This window comes from Tetrao urogallus, assembly GCF_951394365.1.
Source record: "Tetrao urogallus genome assembly, chromosome: 9".
Lineage (NCBI taxonomy): Eukaryota > Metazoa > Chordata > Aves > Galliformes > Phasianidae > Tetrao > Tetrao urogallus.
This window is the reverse complement of record NC_136822.1, coordinates 9,522,276-9,541,672: the sequence shown is the minus strand read 5'-3', so window position 1 is coordinate 9,541,672 and position 19,397 is coordinate 9,522,276. Positions and strand designations below refer to the sequence as shown.

At 38.7% G+C, this 19,397-nt stretch overlaps 1 protein-coding gene across 11 annotated transcripts in view; it reads left to right on the top strand.

The window, feature by feature from the left end:
* Positions 1–8,895: 8,895 nt before the first annotated feature.
* TRIP12 (thyroid hormone receptor interactor 12) overlaps positions 8,896–19,397 on the top strand; it is a gene marked incomplete at both ends in the record, with an annotated part of 42,359 nt that continues 31,857 nt past the window's right edge. For 6 of the 11 annotated variants that reach the window (XM_079539703.1, XM_079539701.1, XM_079539699.1 and 3 more), the window contains 3 exons: positions 8,896–8,993; positions 14,709–14,834; positions 15,729–16,525. In XM_079539703.1, the coding sequence (XP_079395829.1) occupies positions 8,896–8,993; positions 14,709–14,834; positions 15,729–16,525 (1,021 nt within the window). The remainder of the gene's footprint in view (positions 8,994–14,708; positions 14,835–15,728; positions 16,526–19,397) is intronic. The other 5 variants (XM_079539697.1, XM_079539706.1, XM_079539705.1 and 2 more) reach the window with 2 other exon arrangements.

Below are 19,397 nucleotides of genomic sequence, written 5' to 3'. Positions count from 1 at the left end.
AGTTGTGAGCAGAAACAAAATGAATTGCTGCTGAATTGACTGAAGTATGCAAGAGAATTTAGTGTTTAATTGGTTTTAAAATCAAAATGAAAAACCAAAAGCAAGACACTGAAAGCAGAAGCTACAGGTGTTGTAAACATAAAAACATTTACATGGCATTCTGCTGCTGAGAGCATTCCCTTTCTTTGTTAACGAATTCAAGTTAAATAATATAGTGATGGGAAGAACTTGCATTGAACTAGTTTTGACATGCCAGGAGGGTGACATGGGAGGGTAACGAGCTGTTCTGCAAAGAAAGCAAGCTTAATTTGAGCGAAGTTATGCTCTGCCTTTGTAAATAAACTTGAGAATGGTTTTGATTGTCAGCTCTCTTGCTGATGTTCTTAGAAAAAGGAGGAACAATTGCTCTTGACAGGATTTCTAGTTTAGAAAGATGCAGAATATTAAATAACAATGAAGAATACGTGTTTGTGCAACATAAGAATGTTCTATTTTATTCTTTACTTTTTGTAACTTCTCTTATGGATGAGGGTCTAGGATTGGAATGATGCCAGTATGGTTTTCAGAACCAAATTGTAGTACAAAGAAGAGTGAAACAACTTGTATGCTTTCTATTCTCCTCTATCATAAGAGAGCAGCAAAGTGATAGAACTGAAGAGGAATCCTCTTAAAACAGCATCCTGTTTGTTCCATACAGCTCCTTCATTTTGTCTCCACAGCTTCTGGTGCAGAAGAGAGGGCTATAGGAAATGAAAGCTTTTACAACCCTGGTGTTATGTATCCTCTTAACCAGCTCTTGAACACAGTCAAGATTTAGTACCAATTTAATTTCTCAGTGCACTTAAATACTGTGGTTTTTTTTTCCCCCCACCATTTTCGTGAAGGAATGGATTCCTAAGACAGCTGAGCCCACCTTGTACTCTACATTTGCTTGTACGGAATAGAACATGATAGTGTGTTTTGGTTCCTTTTTGCTCTTCAAATGAATAGGAATGTTCTGCTGCCCTGTTTTTGGTGGGTTTTTTCATTTGTGGCCATCCCTTCTACTGATATGTTTCTCTTGGCTCTTTAGTTATTTTGTCTTATTGACTGGTTATCAAGCTGTCAGTAGGAGAAATGCTGTTCTACCACTCTGATCAGCTTCATGTTTGGTATTTCAGTTTGGACCCAGGGGACCGGCTAATGTTTCAGTTGTGCTTTAAACCAATCCACTGTTTTCTTTCTAACCTGGTGATTGTTTAGGTCTCCATAATCTTTAATAGTTTGAAGGAAACTTAAAACCTTGTTTGCTTTTACTCAGCAGAAGGGCTGTGCAGTCTGAGGCTTTAAGTTCAGCTGACCTGCTAGGAGTAGGGATAGTGCTCTGCTGCAGCTTGGAACATTTTTGTACTGTCACCATAATGTTCTTAGCAGCTGCAGGTTGTGTGATACTGTCTGCCATTGTGAGTTTGCCCTAAACAGTACTTAATGTCTGACTTCTCTGGACTATACTTTTCAAGCTTCAGTATGTTTTGCTCAGCTGTCTTACAGTCTTTTCACCAATGGAAGTTGACAGTTAAGGATATTACTTTGCTGACTTGGGGCCTTTGTGTGTGTATGTAACCTGTTGGGATGACATCACAGAATTGTAGGGGTTGGAAGGGACCTCCAGAGATCATCGAATGGTCCAGCATAACAGCTGGGGCATTTTTCTTGTAAGCAGTGCTGTGCATCTTTTTCAGAGACATTTTCAGGGCTCTTTTCTGCTCTGGGAGTTTTTTAATCTTCATATTGATGTACTGAATTTTCCAGCTGCCAATTAGTTGTATAGTTCCCCTTATTCTGAACTGTGAGATCATGAATGAAGATATTTTTAGCTTCTCTCCCTTCCTCTAGTGCTAAGATCTTATCTTCCCAATCTCTGTTTTTTATTGAATACATGTATGTGTAGATTTGGTACAGAGAAACTTAATCTGGTGGCTACATCCTTTCAGGCTTCCAGTGACTTGCTGACATGGCTTTGTGTACTGCTGGAATGGGTAGCAGAGTTTGAGCTTTTGGATCCCACTGCTGGCTGCTTAATGTATCAAGAGCCAAAAGACATCGTAATCTCTTAATGGCCAGCTGTGTTGTGAAGTCAGTAGATCAGTGAGTAACTCTGCATGCTTGACTGACTTATGTGGACAGTTCATAGCTTGAGTGTACTTACTGGTGCTGGAGAAGTTTTCTGCAGTATCTGTAACTATTGCTATGTTTCTCAACTGATTGAGAAATGCTTCTACTTTAACAATTGCAGAGCAACTGAATTACCAGGAACTGTTCAATTGCAAGTAACTCTAGGAAGCAAATTTTTTTTGTCAGCAATTTGAAAGAATCTGTCTCTAGTTTATAGCTTGTACATTGTCTAAAGCTAGTGAGCGCAAAAATGGTTATTGAGCTGGTCACGAGTCTGATGTCTTCATTGTCGTCTTTTGGTATTTTAGTTCATGTGCATATGTCTTTGCTTTCCTTCTCAAGTTGGTTCATGTTACTGCATCTCAGTTTTCAGGAGCTGCAGTGGGAGGAGTGCTTTCTCAGTGCTTTGTGATTGCAGTGAGAAATAGGGCCAGAGTTGTTTTCTCACCAAGGTTGTATCTTGGACAGGTGCAGTATGTGTCCTTGCACAGCTGTGCATCTGGGCATGTCTGAGGTCTCAGGTCACTAGAATGATATCTCTTGCATGGCTTTTTATCAAATGCTTTTGCTGAAACTTTTTCTGGTAGTTGGTGTCTCTTCCTTGCATGTTCTTACACACCTGGCATGGTGTTTCGGTATTTAACTGGTGATGTCATCTTTCCTCATCAGGGGATCACTTATGATTCACGTTTTGCCTTTCTGCTCTTGCAGTGTATTTTGGTTTAGGAGTTGTTGCATGTCAGCAGAATTGGAGAACTCTGACACGACCGAAGGCCCTGCCTTCAGCAGGAGGCTGGACCAGGTCATCTGCACAGGTTTCTTCCAGCCAGAGCTTTCTGTGATTCTAACTTGATACTTGTGCTGCAATTGAACCCTGTAGTAAAAAGGCATCAGGTCTGAACAAAGTTTGCTGTTAAATTCTGCTTCTGCTCTCATTAGTATTTTAATAATCTTCTCTAAAGGAACTGACAAAGCTGTGCAGCTTTAAGTTTACAGAAATTCTGTGCTGGAGCAAGTATAGAAATCTAACACCTTCTGGATGTTCTTTTCAAGAACAAACTTGGTTTTTGTCTTCCTTTTCTGACTGAAGAAGTGTTTCAGTACCAACAAGTTGGCTAATCTTCTTTGCTGTGACAGTTTGTCTCTGTACTGAATTCACTTTAGTCAGTGTTTCTGGGCTTTTGCCTCTTCGTTTTTTTTTTTTTTTTTTTTTTCTTTCCCCCCGACTTCAGGGGGTGAATCCAAAAAATAACATTATCCAACCCAGTGTGTGATTTGGTGTAAATCTATTTGGTTCCTGTATCAAAGAAGTTAATGTGACAAAATCAATAGATGCAGTGCAGCAGGTGAACTATAGCATGCCCTACCACCATTAAATAATGTCATCAGCTTGTGGCTTTTCCACAGAGAGAAGATAGCAGTGAAAAGAAAGAAGAAACTGGGTGGTAGATTGCTTATTTCTGTGTTGGAGGAAGAAAGGCTTGGCATTCCTTAAGGCCCAGTACTTTCATACAACTGAGTGAGTCTTTGTATGAATGGCACTGAAATTCAACATCCTTACTGTATCTTATGGGACTGCCTTTTTTTTTCTCTTGAGTATGGATACTTGTCAGGCAGAAGGGGAAGGTGATGAGAATTTGGAAAAAGCGGTCATAGGAAATATTTTTTTTCTAGGAAGTCTTCAATATTGTTACTCTACTCACTCCCTCAGTCATTCCATGAACTATTTCTACAAGCAAGAGAGGTAAAAGTCTGCCTGGGGATAAGAGCTTCTGCCTGCATGGATATTTGACATGCAGGCTATTATCTGTTTGGACTGCAATAGAAAAAGAACTGGACAGAGGTTATTACTGTTGAATTTGGAATGTACTGAGGAAGAATACTGTGTGAAAATGAGCTGTATGGGATTTGATTTAAATCAACTAACTGGACTAAAAAATGCTACTTAATAAATTTGAGTCGACTAGTAAAGTGGTAGGGGTAATTGAATGAGTGCTTGCTTGCAAGACAAAGAGGAGGTTATGTTTGCAGGTATAGGAGGAGAACCTGCCCAGTGAACAAAAAAATGAGGTGCAGCTTTGAGGTCAGTTTAAAATGATCTAAGATTCAGCAGTTATTGACCATGTACAGGAAGTTCTTTGGTTTAGTAGTGATTACTTTCAACTCTAAAAGTAAACTGCCTACACTGATGTGGGGGAATATGAATCTGCAATTGTAGAATTCTTGTAAGTATGCTGAATTCTGGGTTCTGGCTGGCAAGACTATAACTTTCTGGAAGAAAATAACCAGAACTTACTAAGTATAAACATCGTCATGTCTTTCTCTCCTTCTTCCCTCCCCCCCTTTTTTTTTTTTCTTCTGTTTAATACTGGTTTCAGAGCACTATGCTTTGGCACTATTGCTTGCTGCTGCAGCATTGAAGAAGCACCTGTTCTTGGACCGAAGTGCAAAGGAGGTGGTATGCTGACTAAAGCTCTATGCCAGGCTGGTAAATGGCATTATGATGGTGTACTGTAGGCAGAGATGCTTCTCATACCTCTTAAATATTCATTCTGCATCCTGGAGTCCTAAAGGGATTGGCTGGTGCATTTGCCAAGTCACTCTTGATAGTATTTGAAAAGTTGTAGGCAAGGTGAAGTCCCAGGTGACTGCAAAAAAGGTAACACTGTACCCATTTTTAAAAAGGTTAAAAAGGATGATCCTGGGAACTACCAAATGGTCAGTCTTGCCTCGGTGTCAGGGAACACCGTGGGACAGATCGTCCTGGAAGCTAAGGCTCGTGGAAGTCAGTGAGGTGATACAGGAGAACTAACGTGGCTTTATCAAGGGCATATCCTGTTTGACCAACCTGGTGGCCTTATATAATGGTGTCACTGCATCAATTGACAAGCGAAGAGCCACTGACATCATCTTTCTCTGCTTCAGTAAGGCCTTTGACACAGTACCCCACAACACCCTTCTCTCCAAATTGGAAAGAGATGGATTTGAGTAGACTGTTTGATGGACAAAGAACTGCAGGACTGAGTCCAGAGGGTGATGATCAGTGGCTCAGTGTCAGGATGGAGATTGGTGATGAGTGGTGTTCTCAGGGGTTAGTGCTGGTGCTGATACTCTTTAATATCTTCATCAGTGACATTGGCAGTGGGGTAGAGTGTACCCTCAGCAAGTTTGCTGATGACAGCAAGCTGTGGGGTGCAGCCTACAGACTAGAGGGATACCATTCAGAGGGACCTAGAAAGGCTTGAGCAGTGGGCCCAGAAGAACCTCATGAGATTCAACAAATCCAGGTTGCAAGGTCTTGCAACTAGGTTGAAACAACCTTCATCACCAATACAAACTGAGGAATGAAAGGATTGAGTGCAGCCCTGCCAAAAGAGACATGGGGGTACTGGTGAATGGTAAGCTGGACATGAGCCAGTTATGTGCTCATGCAGCCCAGAAAGCCAACTATATCCTGGGATGCGTCAAAAATAGTGTGGCCAGCAGGTCAAGGATGTGATCCTGCCCCTCTACTTTGTGCTGGTAAGGCCTCACCTGGAACACTGTGTCCAGATGTGGAGGCCTTAGTACAGGAGAGACACAGGTCCCTGTTCAGTACAGGGGAGTTGGACTAGATGGCCTTCAGAGATCCCTTCCAACTCTAAGGATTCTATGATAAGTTGGAGTGCAAGAACCTGAAAAATTATTATGCCACTAAGACTCTTGAAAAGAATTTCATAAACCAGCACTGAAGATGATCCAAGTAGATTAGGGGAGCCCTCTTCTCATGGAAAGACCTGTTTGCTTTTTATAGGTTTTGTTACCAGTTTGCTGTGTCATGTTGTTAGTGGCTGTAGAGCCTGTTGGAGTGCTTTGGTTTACTCATTCTCTTTTCCTTCCAGTAGCTGAAATCACTGTCCAGCATCCTTCAGCAGGTACTTTTGGGTGCTGAATAATACTCAAATAGAGGCTTGTTCTGTATTTGTCCTTCCCCTGCCTTTTAGGATTAAAAAAAGGTAAATGCAAAGGCTTCCACTATAAGCTGACAGGTATCTTTTGTATCTTCTGTTCTTTTGGAACCTTGCCAGTAATGTGAGCTATAACATTCGTAAGAGTTATGTTAGTAAAATTAATTTGTGTACCTTTTCTTTATATTACTATAAACAAGACAACAGGTAGCTGTAATAAAGATGGGTTTATTACACCAGAAGAATATTATGCAAGCTGATGATTAGATATCAGTGCTTTTAGGTGTCTTCAGGGGATATATTATGAATTGGTTTGAAACACTGTTTTGCTGAGTTCATCCTCAGTCTAAAGTGGGTGTTTATGACAAAAGCGTCTGCAGGTCAGTGCTTTTGCATCATTCTATCTGAGAACACTGAGTTGTGATTCAGTAAAAAAGCCATGTTAGTTAATGTAAACATTATACTAGCAGAGGACCTGAGTTTAAAATTTTCATGTCAAAAAGGTTATCAACTAAAGAAGACCTGATGTGCAGTTGTAACTCTAGTATGGGATGTGGGTGCTTAATGTAGCTGAGAAAATGTCTTAATATGACAGGGCTGCATGTGTGCGTTCAGCTGATGCACTGCATTGTGCATCTCCTTTGAGTTTAAGCATCTAAGGATGGAGAGGATAAAGATAAGTGCTTACAGATAGCTTTGCTTCTCCAACCTGAGAACACTTCAGATTTTGGAACTTCTGAGCTCTATTCCAGTTCTTCTAGTATGTGGAACTCGGTTGTGACCTACTGAGAGCATCACTCTTCCTGTGGAGCTAGTTGGCAGGGCACGTGATGCTCTGTGGCCTCGTATACTTTCAGTGGGATGGAAAGTAATGGCTTGATGTCAAAGGTCACAGCAAAGTCAAGAAGCTGCATCATATTTATAGGTGATCTGGGAGTTGTGGTAGCATGCTACACATTAGGAAACTCAGTTAACTTGAGAGATTTCAATATATGTGTAACTCAGGACATATCTTGATTTGACAGATGCCTTACAGGACAAAACAGCTGCCACATCATTATCTGACACAGCTGAAAATACCTTGGGTGTGACTGTGCTGCCTGTGTCTGAAGCATGGGCTGTTCAGGCAGAAGGATATTGCATTAGGGCTTCTCTGGATGGTGTCAGGACTCCAGGTGCTGGGATTACTTCAGCATCTTCTGGTGTTATTTGGAAAAGCCTGTGTACTGACCCTAGAGGGGAAAGCGTGTGGCTGGTGCAGGAGCAGTGCTGGAGTAAGCATTATTCCTTGCACAATGAATTTGTGGGGAATGTGCATTCTTACAGTTGGTATGAGAATTATGACAACTATTTTATAATGTGACTGACAAGTTAGCATAAGTACCTTATTTAACCCTCGGCTGACCTCTCTGCTGATGATGCTGCTTCCTCCTTTCTGAAAATGACTTCATAAAACCTGTCTCCTTGTGGGTGTTTGCACAGAGATGTCTTTTCATTTGTTCTTTGAATATAAAGAAATAAAGAGAATGCAGAATGGTATTTGGCAGTGCTGTGATTGACTTCAGCTAGGTCCTCTGGGTTTCTTACAATTTGCAGTAGAATTAATCTTAGGATTCTGTCTTTCTGCTAGCTTTTGTTCAATTTCACAAATGCTTTCAGAGGAATAGAAATGGCAGACAGTACTTGCCTGCCTATAGTGGTAGTGGCAGATCTTCACACTTACTTTACTGGAGCCAGTAGAATTGGAGCTGAGCCATACTTACCTGCAGATGAAGTGGTCTTTACTCCTGCTGTCAGACTTACTGTGCTTATAGATATTACAGATACAGAATTAGCATGTAGACTGTTGTGTTCTTAAATCTGGGTTGTTTTCCTTGTTTTCCTTCTTGTGGCTTTCTACACTTGTGAAGGTAGTGGTGTTCTTGTTTTTTTTTTTTTTTTTTTTTACACCAGGTTCCACATGATCTTAAAAACAGTGGAACTGGATTTGCTGCTTGTGGTTTTGTTCCTGTGCATTTTGTTTAGAATTTCTGATTTAGCAAAGTGTACAACATCCCCTCTTGACTGAGGACTTACGTGACACAATCTTGAAATAACCTCTATTCCTGAAGAGCAGTTGGGCATTGTGGCATTATTTTTAAGCAACTATGCACTTTCACTAATTCTTTTTCTAAAATATGTTTTCTCATGAGCTATGTTCTTATGAACAAGAATTTGTTTGAAGCTGGGTCTTTTTTTTTTTTTTTTTTTTTTTTTTTTTTTAAATTACGGCGTATGTTTCTGTACAAATGGAGTTTGAGAAATCTGAGAAGGAAGCAGTAACTTCTGTTAGCTTGTGGATACTGCTGCCTAGTCTTCAAACTAGCACTGTCATCTTCTGCAGTGAGTTAAAATTCTTAGTTACTGTTAGATCTCTACAAGGCATTGAGGTTTGACTAGTTAGTGAGGTTTTTCCTTTATGTTAATAAATACAAGTTCTCTTGAATAGCATTAATTGAAGTGCTGCTTTTTTAGCAGACCGTGTCCTGTGTTTAAATATACATGCTGGAAAGTGGTTGCTCTGCATAAAAGGTGTAAATGCTTTCCAGAAGAATCTTGTCCTGTTTGTATTTTAAATAAATTGAAATTCTTTTTGTCTTTAGCTTTTACTTGTACAATAGCATTTTACATTTTGCTTCTTGAGGCATGACTCTGAGTCTTCACATCACAGGTGTTATGAGTCTCTCTTTTTCTCTTGTCTTGCAGTGAATGATAGTGTCTAGAAAGGGTATGTCCCTTCAGGAGAGAGGTGCCAATGTCCAACCGGCCTAATAACAATCCAGGGGGGTCACTGCGACGTTCACAGAGGAACACTGCTGGGGCCCAGCCACAAGACGACGCAGCAGGAGGAAGGTATGATTGCTACTCTTCAGGGTGTCTTCATGTATAAAAGCAAAGTTGATGTGATTTTTAGGGGATGAGCATTCCTGCTCTGAAATTCAAATACTGAAATTTGAGTAAAATGTTTTCATAAAGGTTGTCTATGCTGTTATTGCTTAGCCTGAGAACATGGAGAATTCACTGTAATTGAGCATGCTCAGCTAGATCAGCAATAGTAAATCTATGGTGGAAAAAATGTAACTGAACTGTATTGCCCAAATCACTGGTAGTAACAAATTCCTCTCCCTTCTTCCTTGCCTGATAAGTCTGTAGCGGGCTGGCAAAGATAAAGGTCTGTGAAACCTGGGGAAAACCTGTATTCCTTTTAGGAATGCCAGTTAAATCAGTATTTTCTGTTCCTTTGCATTGCGTGTTAATTCTGTGTAGCTTTTGAATAGTTTAATGACGAAAGGCTTGCCATGTCTTAATGTACCAGTGAGCAAGTGGATTGAGTAGTATCTGTTCTGATAACTGATAGCATCTGTGGTGCAGAACCTTGAAATTTTTCTGTGGATGCTGACTGTGTAATAATTGCCGTTCAAACTACAAAATAAGTCTTCACCAAGTGAAGCTTGTTTGGATATGTCGTTTAATTTTTTCAGTAATACTAGTCTAAATAAGAAATATGTTAGTACCATGGTAGACAACATCTGTCTGTGTACTCTTTCCTTAGAGATGTTACAGGTGTGCATGTTTGAATACGTGCACTTTAATCCTGGGTTCTCTGGTGTATTAAAATGTTGTAGGTTGCTCTTACTGTCAAAGGTTTGAACTCCACTTTGTAATGATAACAAGTGGTAGATTTCTCCCTAGTTTAAGGGCTAACTGAAAGCATGGTCATTGTTTGAGAGATGTTAACTATTCTTTTAAGGAACCTTTTAAGGAAATAATTCCCTGAAATGGAGTTTTGCTTTTTCTAATCACTGCACAAATGGAAAAAAAAATAGTTGATAAACACAAGGATTCTGCCCAGTGCTTGTACAGCTGCTGTCATATATACCTGGTTATTTTGCAGGCCAGCATTGTTTTTGAAGAATATTCCTTCCTTAACTACTGTTTAGGGAACGTAGGTTCTTGAAAATAGGATCTCTGCTGTCTTCACAGTTATGTACAGACATCTATGGTTAGTAAAACATATAAAGGTCTGGGTGAAAGCACACTGGTTAATGTGATCTTGATGATGAATTCATTTTCTGTGTGTTCTGAGTGTAGTAAACACAGGAGCTTTCTCAACTGAAGTCTGTTGTAAAAGGAGGTTGGAGAGACTTGCTGCTTCTGTTCTCAAGCTGAAATGTTTTTGCATGTCTCTGGCTCTTCTACAGCTTAAAGGCCTCTTGCTAGAATTCAGTTGATTTAGCCTGATGAGCAGCTACTCATCACTTATGTAAAGGCTTTAGGAATTGTCAACTCCTATCTGGTCTAATATACAAAAAAGAAATGCACAGTTTTCTTTTCGTGACGCCTTTTACTGGCAAATTTCCCTTAAATGGGTAACAACAGCACAAGCCATTTTGTTTTAGACTGGACTGTATTTATGTCACTCTATTAACTTTTACCCTTGCTATCAAAATGAGTAGTGAAAGCCTATGGTGTGTTTTATACTGGATTTTACTAGTGATTTCACATTCAGCACACTAACTTGATCTGACCTTTGAGTGCACGACTTACAGTTTTTTTTATAGAATAAAATGATGTTGGACTTACCATGGAGAAAGGTTGTTGCATCACAAATTGGCAGTAAGCTTAGTATCTGTCATGTGCTTTTCTGGAGAGAGGGGAGAAGAACAAGAATCAGTAGCAACCAAGGTGTGTGTGAAAACAGATTTATAAACAAGCAAATTTTTTCTCCTAGTACACCTCTGTATGCACCTAGCCAAAGCTGCCTCAAACTGAAACATCCTTTGCTTTCAGTCAGCAGTGATATTCAAATAACTGTGCTTTGGGTGACCTGCTGTTATGGATGACATAGTATTCCCAGGTTAAAGTATTCATTGTTATCCTCACTATTTAGAATTATTATTATTATTATTATGGCACTCTTCTAATTGTACAGCAAGAAAATCTGCCTGAAAAATCTCTTGGAGTATTTGATGTTGAAGAACTCTGCAGGCTTATAGGGAAGCAGTAATGATAAAGTTTCCCTTAGCAGTGTTAATCCGAAGAGGAGGGGGAGGCAAGTATTGTTGATGAGTGTACTTTTCATTTAGGAGGGAGAAGGAGGGGTGGCAGATACTGTTACTTTCTTACTTCACTAATTACAGTATCCCATCTCTTGGCAAACTGCTTAGTCTTAAGTCTTCAGTGGGGCCACAGACTGCTTCTGAGCCACCACTTTAACAACAGCAACTTGAAAGTGTTGCTGCAGGCATGCAGATCCTGTCTGAAAGAACCGCCTGTTTCTTTTGATTAAAAGCAATGCCTTGGTGTATTGATGTGGAGTAATGGAAGTGGTCCTTATACTTAGCACTGTGTACTGGTGTCGCAAATACTGTTTTCCAGTGGCATGAGCTCCACGTTGTCATCTCTACTCATCTGATGTGTTAAGGAGAAGCATTGGTTAAGTGGGATATTAATTTTTTGTGAATACAGCCACAGAGGTTATGTTGTATTTGAAAGTGTGGCACTCCATACAAGACAGGCTTTTGGAATATCATGCTTATTCTTGTGTATTTAGAATGAGAGATTAAATGAAGGAAAAGATGCTTGCAAGCTGCACAGAGGACACTGGAATACATTTTGGACTGTCTTTTTTCAAATATTACAGTCAGAATAATCTTTCTGTCAATTACACTAATTTTGTTCTAAGTAGGATTTGTTTTTGGACCAGTTGTGATTAAAATGTTGATGCCATGCCTGAGGACTGTGTGAAAGCTAAATTACCAGCCTTGAGTTGTGGGTGAAAGAACAGGCAGCTCTCAACCTTCCACCAAGAATCACTCTGCCTGCTGTCTCTGTAACTCCCATAGCACTTAATCCTCCAAGTGTGAATCTTTATTTTGAGCTCATCAGAATATTCTAACTACTTTTGTATGCAAGTTGACTTTTAAGCAAGACCTTAAACAAGCTGTCATGACCTCAATATAAATTGGGACAATATTCGTTAGCTGATCTGTGGTTCTCTTAACTTTGTCCTGCAGTGTCTTCAAATTATCAGTTGATTTGCCCTCATGTAAATCTTAAGAGAAGGGGAGCGAACAGTTGCTGTTGTCTTGTGTACCTACTTTGCAAAGTCAATGATAAAACTCAGAATGAGCAGTGAAGCACACGAGGTTTTTGCAAACAATTTAAAAAAAAAATCCTCATTTCAGATTCTCTGCCTGTTGTGCTTCTAATGGTACTTTTCTGGTTACATAAAGGAAGTAATAGCTACTCATGTTACTTCTGATAAAGCAAATACAACTGGTCTATGTGATGCAGTATTCACAATCCCAATTATAGATTGCAGCACTTAGATTGGACGTTGGTATGGAATTATATTGTAAAGCTTGTAGGAACCAAAAGACTTGAGAGGAAGCAAGTTTGGAGCTAGTGACAACTCTTCAAAGATTAGCTAGATATTTGATGTTTTTGTGTATTGCTTTTGCCACATTTTGGTTTAAAAGCTCGAATTATTTGTATTTTTTGAACACGTGAAGTACTGAGTTGAATCCAGTTCTAATTAAATTAAAACAAAAACTTCAAAGAGAAAATAAATTTCTCAAATATGTTTCAGAATAAATGAACCTTGATCAATTAGCTTACATAAAAAAATATTTCTGTCAAGTGCAAATTATGTAATAACTTCAGTTACTCTCATAATAAAAGTATTTCAAGAGGAAAACTAAATTTCATACCTTACTCTTTGAGGGGAAAAAAAAAATCTAAACACTCAGGATTAGATGAAATATTTCCAAGTCTACCTTGATGGAATTAGCTGTAAGATTAAGATTTAGCTTTATTTCACTTTTTTATAGTTAAAATTATTTTTCTTTATTTCTCATACTAGGAAAAATGATTGAAATACAGAGAAGATACTGTTCCGTTTTTTTCAGATTTATTTTCTTTAGCTCAGTTTTCCAGGACTGTTTAGAATATGAGCTGTTTATGTGCATTCATCTGTCTGAGTAACTGGTGCTAGGAATACTTGAGGAGAAATGCTTCAAGAGACAAACAGAAAAGGAATTATTTCAGGAGAAAGTTTAAAAACAAATCAAAAACAACTTGAGAATGCTTCATTAGTAGGAAAAAAAAAAAACCAAAACAGAATGTTACCAAGAAAAACACTCATAATAGTCATAGTTTGGTATTTTGACTCTTAGCAATTATTATTGCTTGGTTAAACTAAGTACGCTTTTTCCTACCAAGGAAAGTAGTCAATAGCGTGTTAAGATCTCCTTGCTCTAGCAAGATTGCTGATTCTTGGTCAGAAAAGTGATCTGAAAACTTGGGGAACTCTCACCTCTCCCACTTACTTATTTGGCTGAAACTGTCTGATGTTTGTTTGGGGTCATATGTGGGTTGGAACTCAAATCTTCTATTCCCATTCCCCAGCCCTTGCATGTGATTTAAGGGTGTTTGTGTAGCTCAGAAGACTAGATAGCTTGGGCTGATTGCATGTAGTGCTAAGTCTGGAAACAATTAACATGTTTTATGTTGCTTCTACCAGCATTAAGGTGAGACTAGTTTGAGGTTAGTAGTGCTCAGGCGTTCTGTATGGGTAGGATATGAGCAGCTGAGATTTATAGTTGTCAAAGATGTTTTATCCGGGGAAGTGCAAGATGTCTCTTGCTGTAGTTATTTATACTGTGCTGTTCTAAATGCTTATGGGCTGTCTCCTGTGAGATGCAGGAGATGATAGCCATTGCAGATGGTCATAGCCATTGGTTTTGAAAAACAAACGTGGAGCATGTTTGAAGATGTAACTTCAGTGTTACTTTTCATTTGTAGTATAGTGTGATCTTTGTCTTCTAGTCAAAGCTCATACAATAAGCTACTTTTTGCATGTAGCTGAAGGCTGCTTGAGAGAACTCTCTATCTGAAACTCATTCCTTTCTTTGACATCACAGGTTTCCTGTCTCATCTGACTTCCTTCATCAGTAGCATGTGGGTTTTTTAACCTATTCACTTCAGCATTATCAAAGAGTACTCAGTCCTTGTGAACTGATGGAACTGCAGTCATTAAATAACTTGCAAAGTTTTGAGCTTCCATTCCACATGGAACTGGTTACGTTCCTGTTCCAAGCATTTGAGCGAAGACCAAAGAAACAAACTTGTAAATACTTATGACTGCATAAACCTTAATGTAGGAAATCTTGAAGTTGAGTGTTTCTGAGAAAAGGCTTTTTATGGGTGGTTTAATCTTGTGCCTTACTGTGCTGGTAAAAACTGAATGCTGAAGTGAATAATTCAGTAACCTTGTGCACCAGAAAAACTTAAATTTATTAGCCCAGCTCAGATACGAGAAAATGTTGGATTCACTGAAAATGCCTCAGTAATTTTGCTGTACAAAACAATTAGATGGGTAGTGATTTGTAGTCAGAATGGATGTTTGTCTTGAAATACTGACAATATAAGGGGTTGATGCGGAAAGATTTGAAGTTATGCTTAATCTAATAGCTGTAAGTGGTCCCAACAACAAAAATCCACCTACTGGTTTATATCTTTGTCTCAGAATTCTGATAGCTTTCTGTTTTGACTTTCTGCTGACAGGTCACATTTAGGGCAGGCAAAACATAAGGCACATAGCCCTCCCGAGAGTAGAAAATCTATTTCAAAGACACCCAAAGTGCAGTCTAATACTACTTCTGAGCAGTCCAAGGGACACTTTTCTAAAAGGTAATTGCACTTCATATTCATGTTATCAGTGTTATCTGCACTTCACAATTGTATGCAATATATCTAATTATACAGAGTTGTTATAAAATGTATGACTACGGTGTTAGGTATTGCATTCAGTGGATGTGTGTCATTCTGTTCCTGTTTTTTATTTTAATTCAACTGAGAGCATCTCATCAATGATGGGGAGCATACAAATTATGCATAACTAGTCCTGAAATACTTGCAAGTTCTTTTCCTCTCTTCCCTCTTCATGTTGGGGAAAGATTGCCCAAGGAGTTCTGAGTGGTGTCCAACAGTAACTGAAACTCACAATACTCCAAAGAACACTTGTGTTTAGGGTAAACACTTCAGACACGTTTTATCTGTTCTTTATAAGTTTCTGCTACATATGCTCTGGATCATCTTTCTCTCATGTAGAGGGAAGTTGTACTCTTCTTGTGCTTCTTGAAATTAATCGCATAAGATAGGCTTTCATTAAGCACTTCTGTTGAGCTGGAATCCTGTTGTGACTAGTTATGCATTGTTGAGCACTCCATTCTCTTGTGGAACTCGTACTCTCAAACGTTCAGATAACAGCTTCATAGCTTGAAATTTTTAATTAATTTTACAAAAATCCTAGTGAAATCAATCCAAGTCATCCAGCATCTCCCTCTTTTTTGTTTAAAAGCAATATCTAATGCATTTATTTTGTTGCTTTAATTTTCATGTTAGTGATTTTTTTTTTTTTTTTTGCATCAAAATCTGGAATGAGCATGTTTTATGAACTTAATAATCGGTAGGTTTTCTTACTTGCAGTTTTCTTTATTTTGACTGCTGATGTTTGTCTTGCAAAACTGTTGCACAGTATGAGGTTGAGTTTAATACTAATGCTGTCTCTGCTTATTTCTGCAGAGGCTGTAGTTCATCTGCTGTTCTAATACCACAAGAAGATTCAGAAAGAGTCAGTACTTCAGAAAAGCAAAAAACGGGGCAAGTGCCTAAGAAAGACAATTCTCGAGGAGTTAAACGCAGTGCTAGTCCAGATTACAGCAGGACCAATTCTCCTAGCTCTGCTAAAAAACCTAAAGCACTTCAACACGCCGAAACTTCCTCGGAAAGTAACAAGCCACATACTAAATCCAAGAGAAGACACTTAGACCAAGAACAGCAGAAGTCTACACAATTGCCATCAACAAGCAAGGCTCACACCAGAAAGGGTGGAGCTGCTGGTAGCTCCCGAAGTCAGAAAAGGAAAAGGACAGAGAGTACGTCTTGTATAAAGAGTCGTTCAGCAGTTGAATCAACTGGCGCTGAAGAGAAGTCAGCAAAATCCTCCAAGCTGGCTTCAAAATCGGTGACCTCAGCCAAAGCTGGGTGTAGCACCATCACTGATTCTTCTTCTTCAGCTTCTACATCCTCTTCCTCTTCTGCTATTGCCTCTGCTTCTTCCACTGTTCCTCAGGGTGCCAGAGTGAAACAGGGTAAGGACCAGAATAAGGCTAGACGTTCACGTTCTGCGTCCAGCCCTAGTCCAAGAAGGAGCAGCAGGGACAAAGAACAGAGCAAAACAGGTGGCTCTTCAAAGTTTGACTGGGCTGCTCGATTCAGTCCAAAAGTTAGTCTCCCTAAAACAAAACTGTCTCTACCAGGCTCTTCTAAGTCAGAGACCTCAAAACCTGGACCTTCAGGACTGCAGGCTAAGCTAGCAAGTAAGTTGTTCACTTGCTTTTATGGAAGAATAAGCATGTATGTTTTAAAAATTAACTCTTCTAAACAAGTACTTAAGTTATTTTAAGTTGTCTTGGGACCTTGTTAGAGTGAAGTAACTGGTACTGTATTTACTGACCTCTTAATGTATTTACTGACCTTTTAAGCAAAGCTGTGACTGAAACTACTTATAGCTAAAGCAAAAGGTTTTAAGTAAACGGTTGGTGTTGTATAAGCCTAAACTTCATGTTGCATGTGATTTTTTTTTTTTTTTTAAACAAAATTTACGCAAGATATTTGCTTGCTCCTGTGATGGATGCTACGTAATCATTATAAGGTTCTTTTATTGTGTTTGTCCTGGCTGATGCTGCCATTTTGCTAAACTTGTTGGAAAACAAGCAGATAATTTTTTTTCATGTCTGAAATGTACTTTGCTAATTTTTCGTACTAATGTGTCCTCTCCCTGGTTCTTAATTGGAGTAGTGGATGCCACATCTTGTTCTGATGAGGATCTTAGGCTTTTTCCAAGCTGAGCCTTTGCTCAATAGTATGCAAGATATGCTTGTAGTTCTGTTTTCTTGAAAAGCATTTAAAATGCATTACATTGACTTTGTTTACAATCTGTTTTTTTTAATAGCAAGTGTTTTGTAAAACTTTAAGTTGGATTCCAAAGCTTAGTAACTGTTGGATGTTGATGTAGGCATGATCATGAGTAGTGCTGTCCCAACTAGGGCATGTCTATAGCTAATACTCATGCAGGAAATATGTGAAATAAACAAGAGGACCTGGATGACTTCCTGTATAATCAAAACAGATTTAATTGACCTAACAGGCTTGTTTTGGATATCTTGCATGTCTAGAGTATTGATTGTAGAATTACCTAACCTAGTTGAAGAAGGATAGAATTGGGGAAGGGGAGAGGCATTGCTTTCTTATGGCAAGGCTTTATATGCCTGGTTCAAGACTAAATGGGTGACGGATTCCTGAGAAAAAAACTGAACTTCTCCAGGATAAAGTAAGAGAGGAAGGAGTTAGAATTGGACAAGATCTGGACTAACCAGCAAGTTGTTAATGAAATCTGCCCTTTCCTATGGGCAACTTCATGGACAGTGAAGGCTTTTGCCACAGGGAGGCAAAAGAATTTACTTCTGATAAGGGAACACGAGATGAACGTGAAGGATAGTTTGTGACTGCTTATAAACCTTTAGCCAGGAGTGAGAACGCTGGGATAGCACAGTCTGAGGGGGGAGCATTGAGTAGCTTGAAAAACAACATTGAGAATACCAGTGTAAATTATCTCTACCAAGAATGTACTATGAAAGCCAGCTTGACCAGCTTTAGCTGTTTTGTGACTTGAAAGTCAGCTTTTGTGAAGGGTAAACGTGTACTTGAACTTCTTGGCTTTATGTCATAAATAGAACTAAGATGGTATGGACAGTAAATGGATGATTAAAAAGTCAGTTTTAAAGATCATAGTAAATCATAGTAAGACTCATTAGATGCTAAAAAAAAAAAAAAAAAATTTCTTTAGATGGCATCCCAGTTTGAGGAGGGGAAAGGGAAGTGTAACCTACAGTAAACAGGTGTTAAATGTAACTGAATAGCTATTATATTGAATGCTACTGATAGGAGTGTGGTTATACTAAATATCACCGAGCTTTTTAAATGTTACAAAGATTTAAGGACTTGATCTACAATAAATGAAGATGCTAAACTTCATATTCTTAAATAGTCTTAGCTTTTCAAAAGGTGCATTGAAGCTCTTTCACAACCATTTGGAAAAAAAAATTCTGGATTTTTGCAAATATTTTCATAAAATATACATTATCCAAAATGCTGAGAGGCATAAAAAAAAAAAAAAAAAGAAGAAACCATCAAGATAGGTTACCATCATGAGGCTACTAAGGTAGGATGGCTCTGGTAAGCTAAAAACTTCAGGAGAGTAAGGGAGCATAAGGAGGTGATATTTCAGATATTAACAACCCTAATGTTTTCTAAAGCAGATTGGCAAACAGTGATCTAGATGAAATTATTGCAGTTTATGCTTCTCTGTTGGAAGAGTCCTTAAATGTCACTGTAGAAACTATAACCCTACTGAATTTTGCTTTCTATAGAGGTACAGTGTGAGACGGGTGCTTGTGAAAATCTGAAATAAGGTCAGTTGGAATAACTAGTAGAAAACAACTAAGAGCCCTGTAAGGGAAGATGAAAAGCATGGGGTGAGGTGAGTGGAGAATGGTGGTGTGAGAGTGGCTCTAGGAAGAATGGCCTGAGAAGGGAGATTTTTGTGACTGAGATACTGTCAGTTATGCCTGTGTAAATACAGCTATTGCAGTTGAAGAATGATGTACGGAACTACAGTCAAGTTAAGGATGTCTGGGTTGATATTGAGGGGAATTCTAGAGCATTAGAGTGGCAGGAGGTGCCTTTCCCTGTCACAGCTATTTTTACCCTATCTTTATTGCCTGAGCAGGAAAGAAAGAGCCAATCTGAAGTCTAAACTTTCAGCTCTAACAAGTGGATTTCTACTGATATTTTTCTGAACTGCCAACTAAAGGATTTCAGGATTACACACTGAAAATTTAACTTCATTTAGGCTTGAGTAACATGTTCAGAGTTTTGAAATAAGTGAATGCAGAAAGTGCAGCTGCATTCAGAACTTGTTTCTTTCATACTATAAAAAATACTTAAAAAAAAAAAAAAACACAACAAAAAAAAAAAAAAACAAAAACAAGCTGACTGGTAAGGACGCAAAATGTGAAGATGTTTGTAAGAATTTTTTTTGTTTGTAAGAATTTTTTTGTTTGTAAGAATTTTTTTTTTTTTTGGTAAGAATTTTTTTTTTTTTTAAACTTCATTTGATTTCTGTTGAGC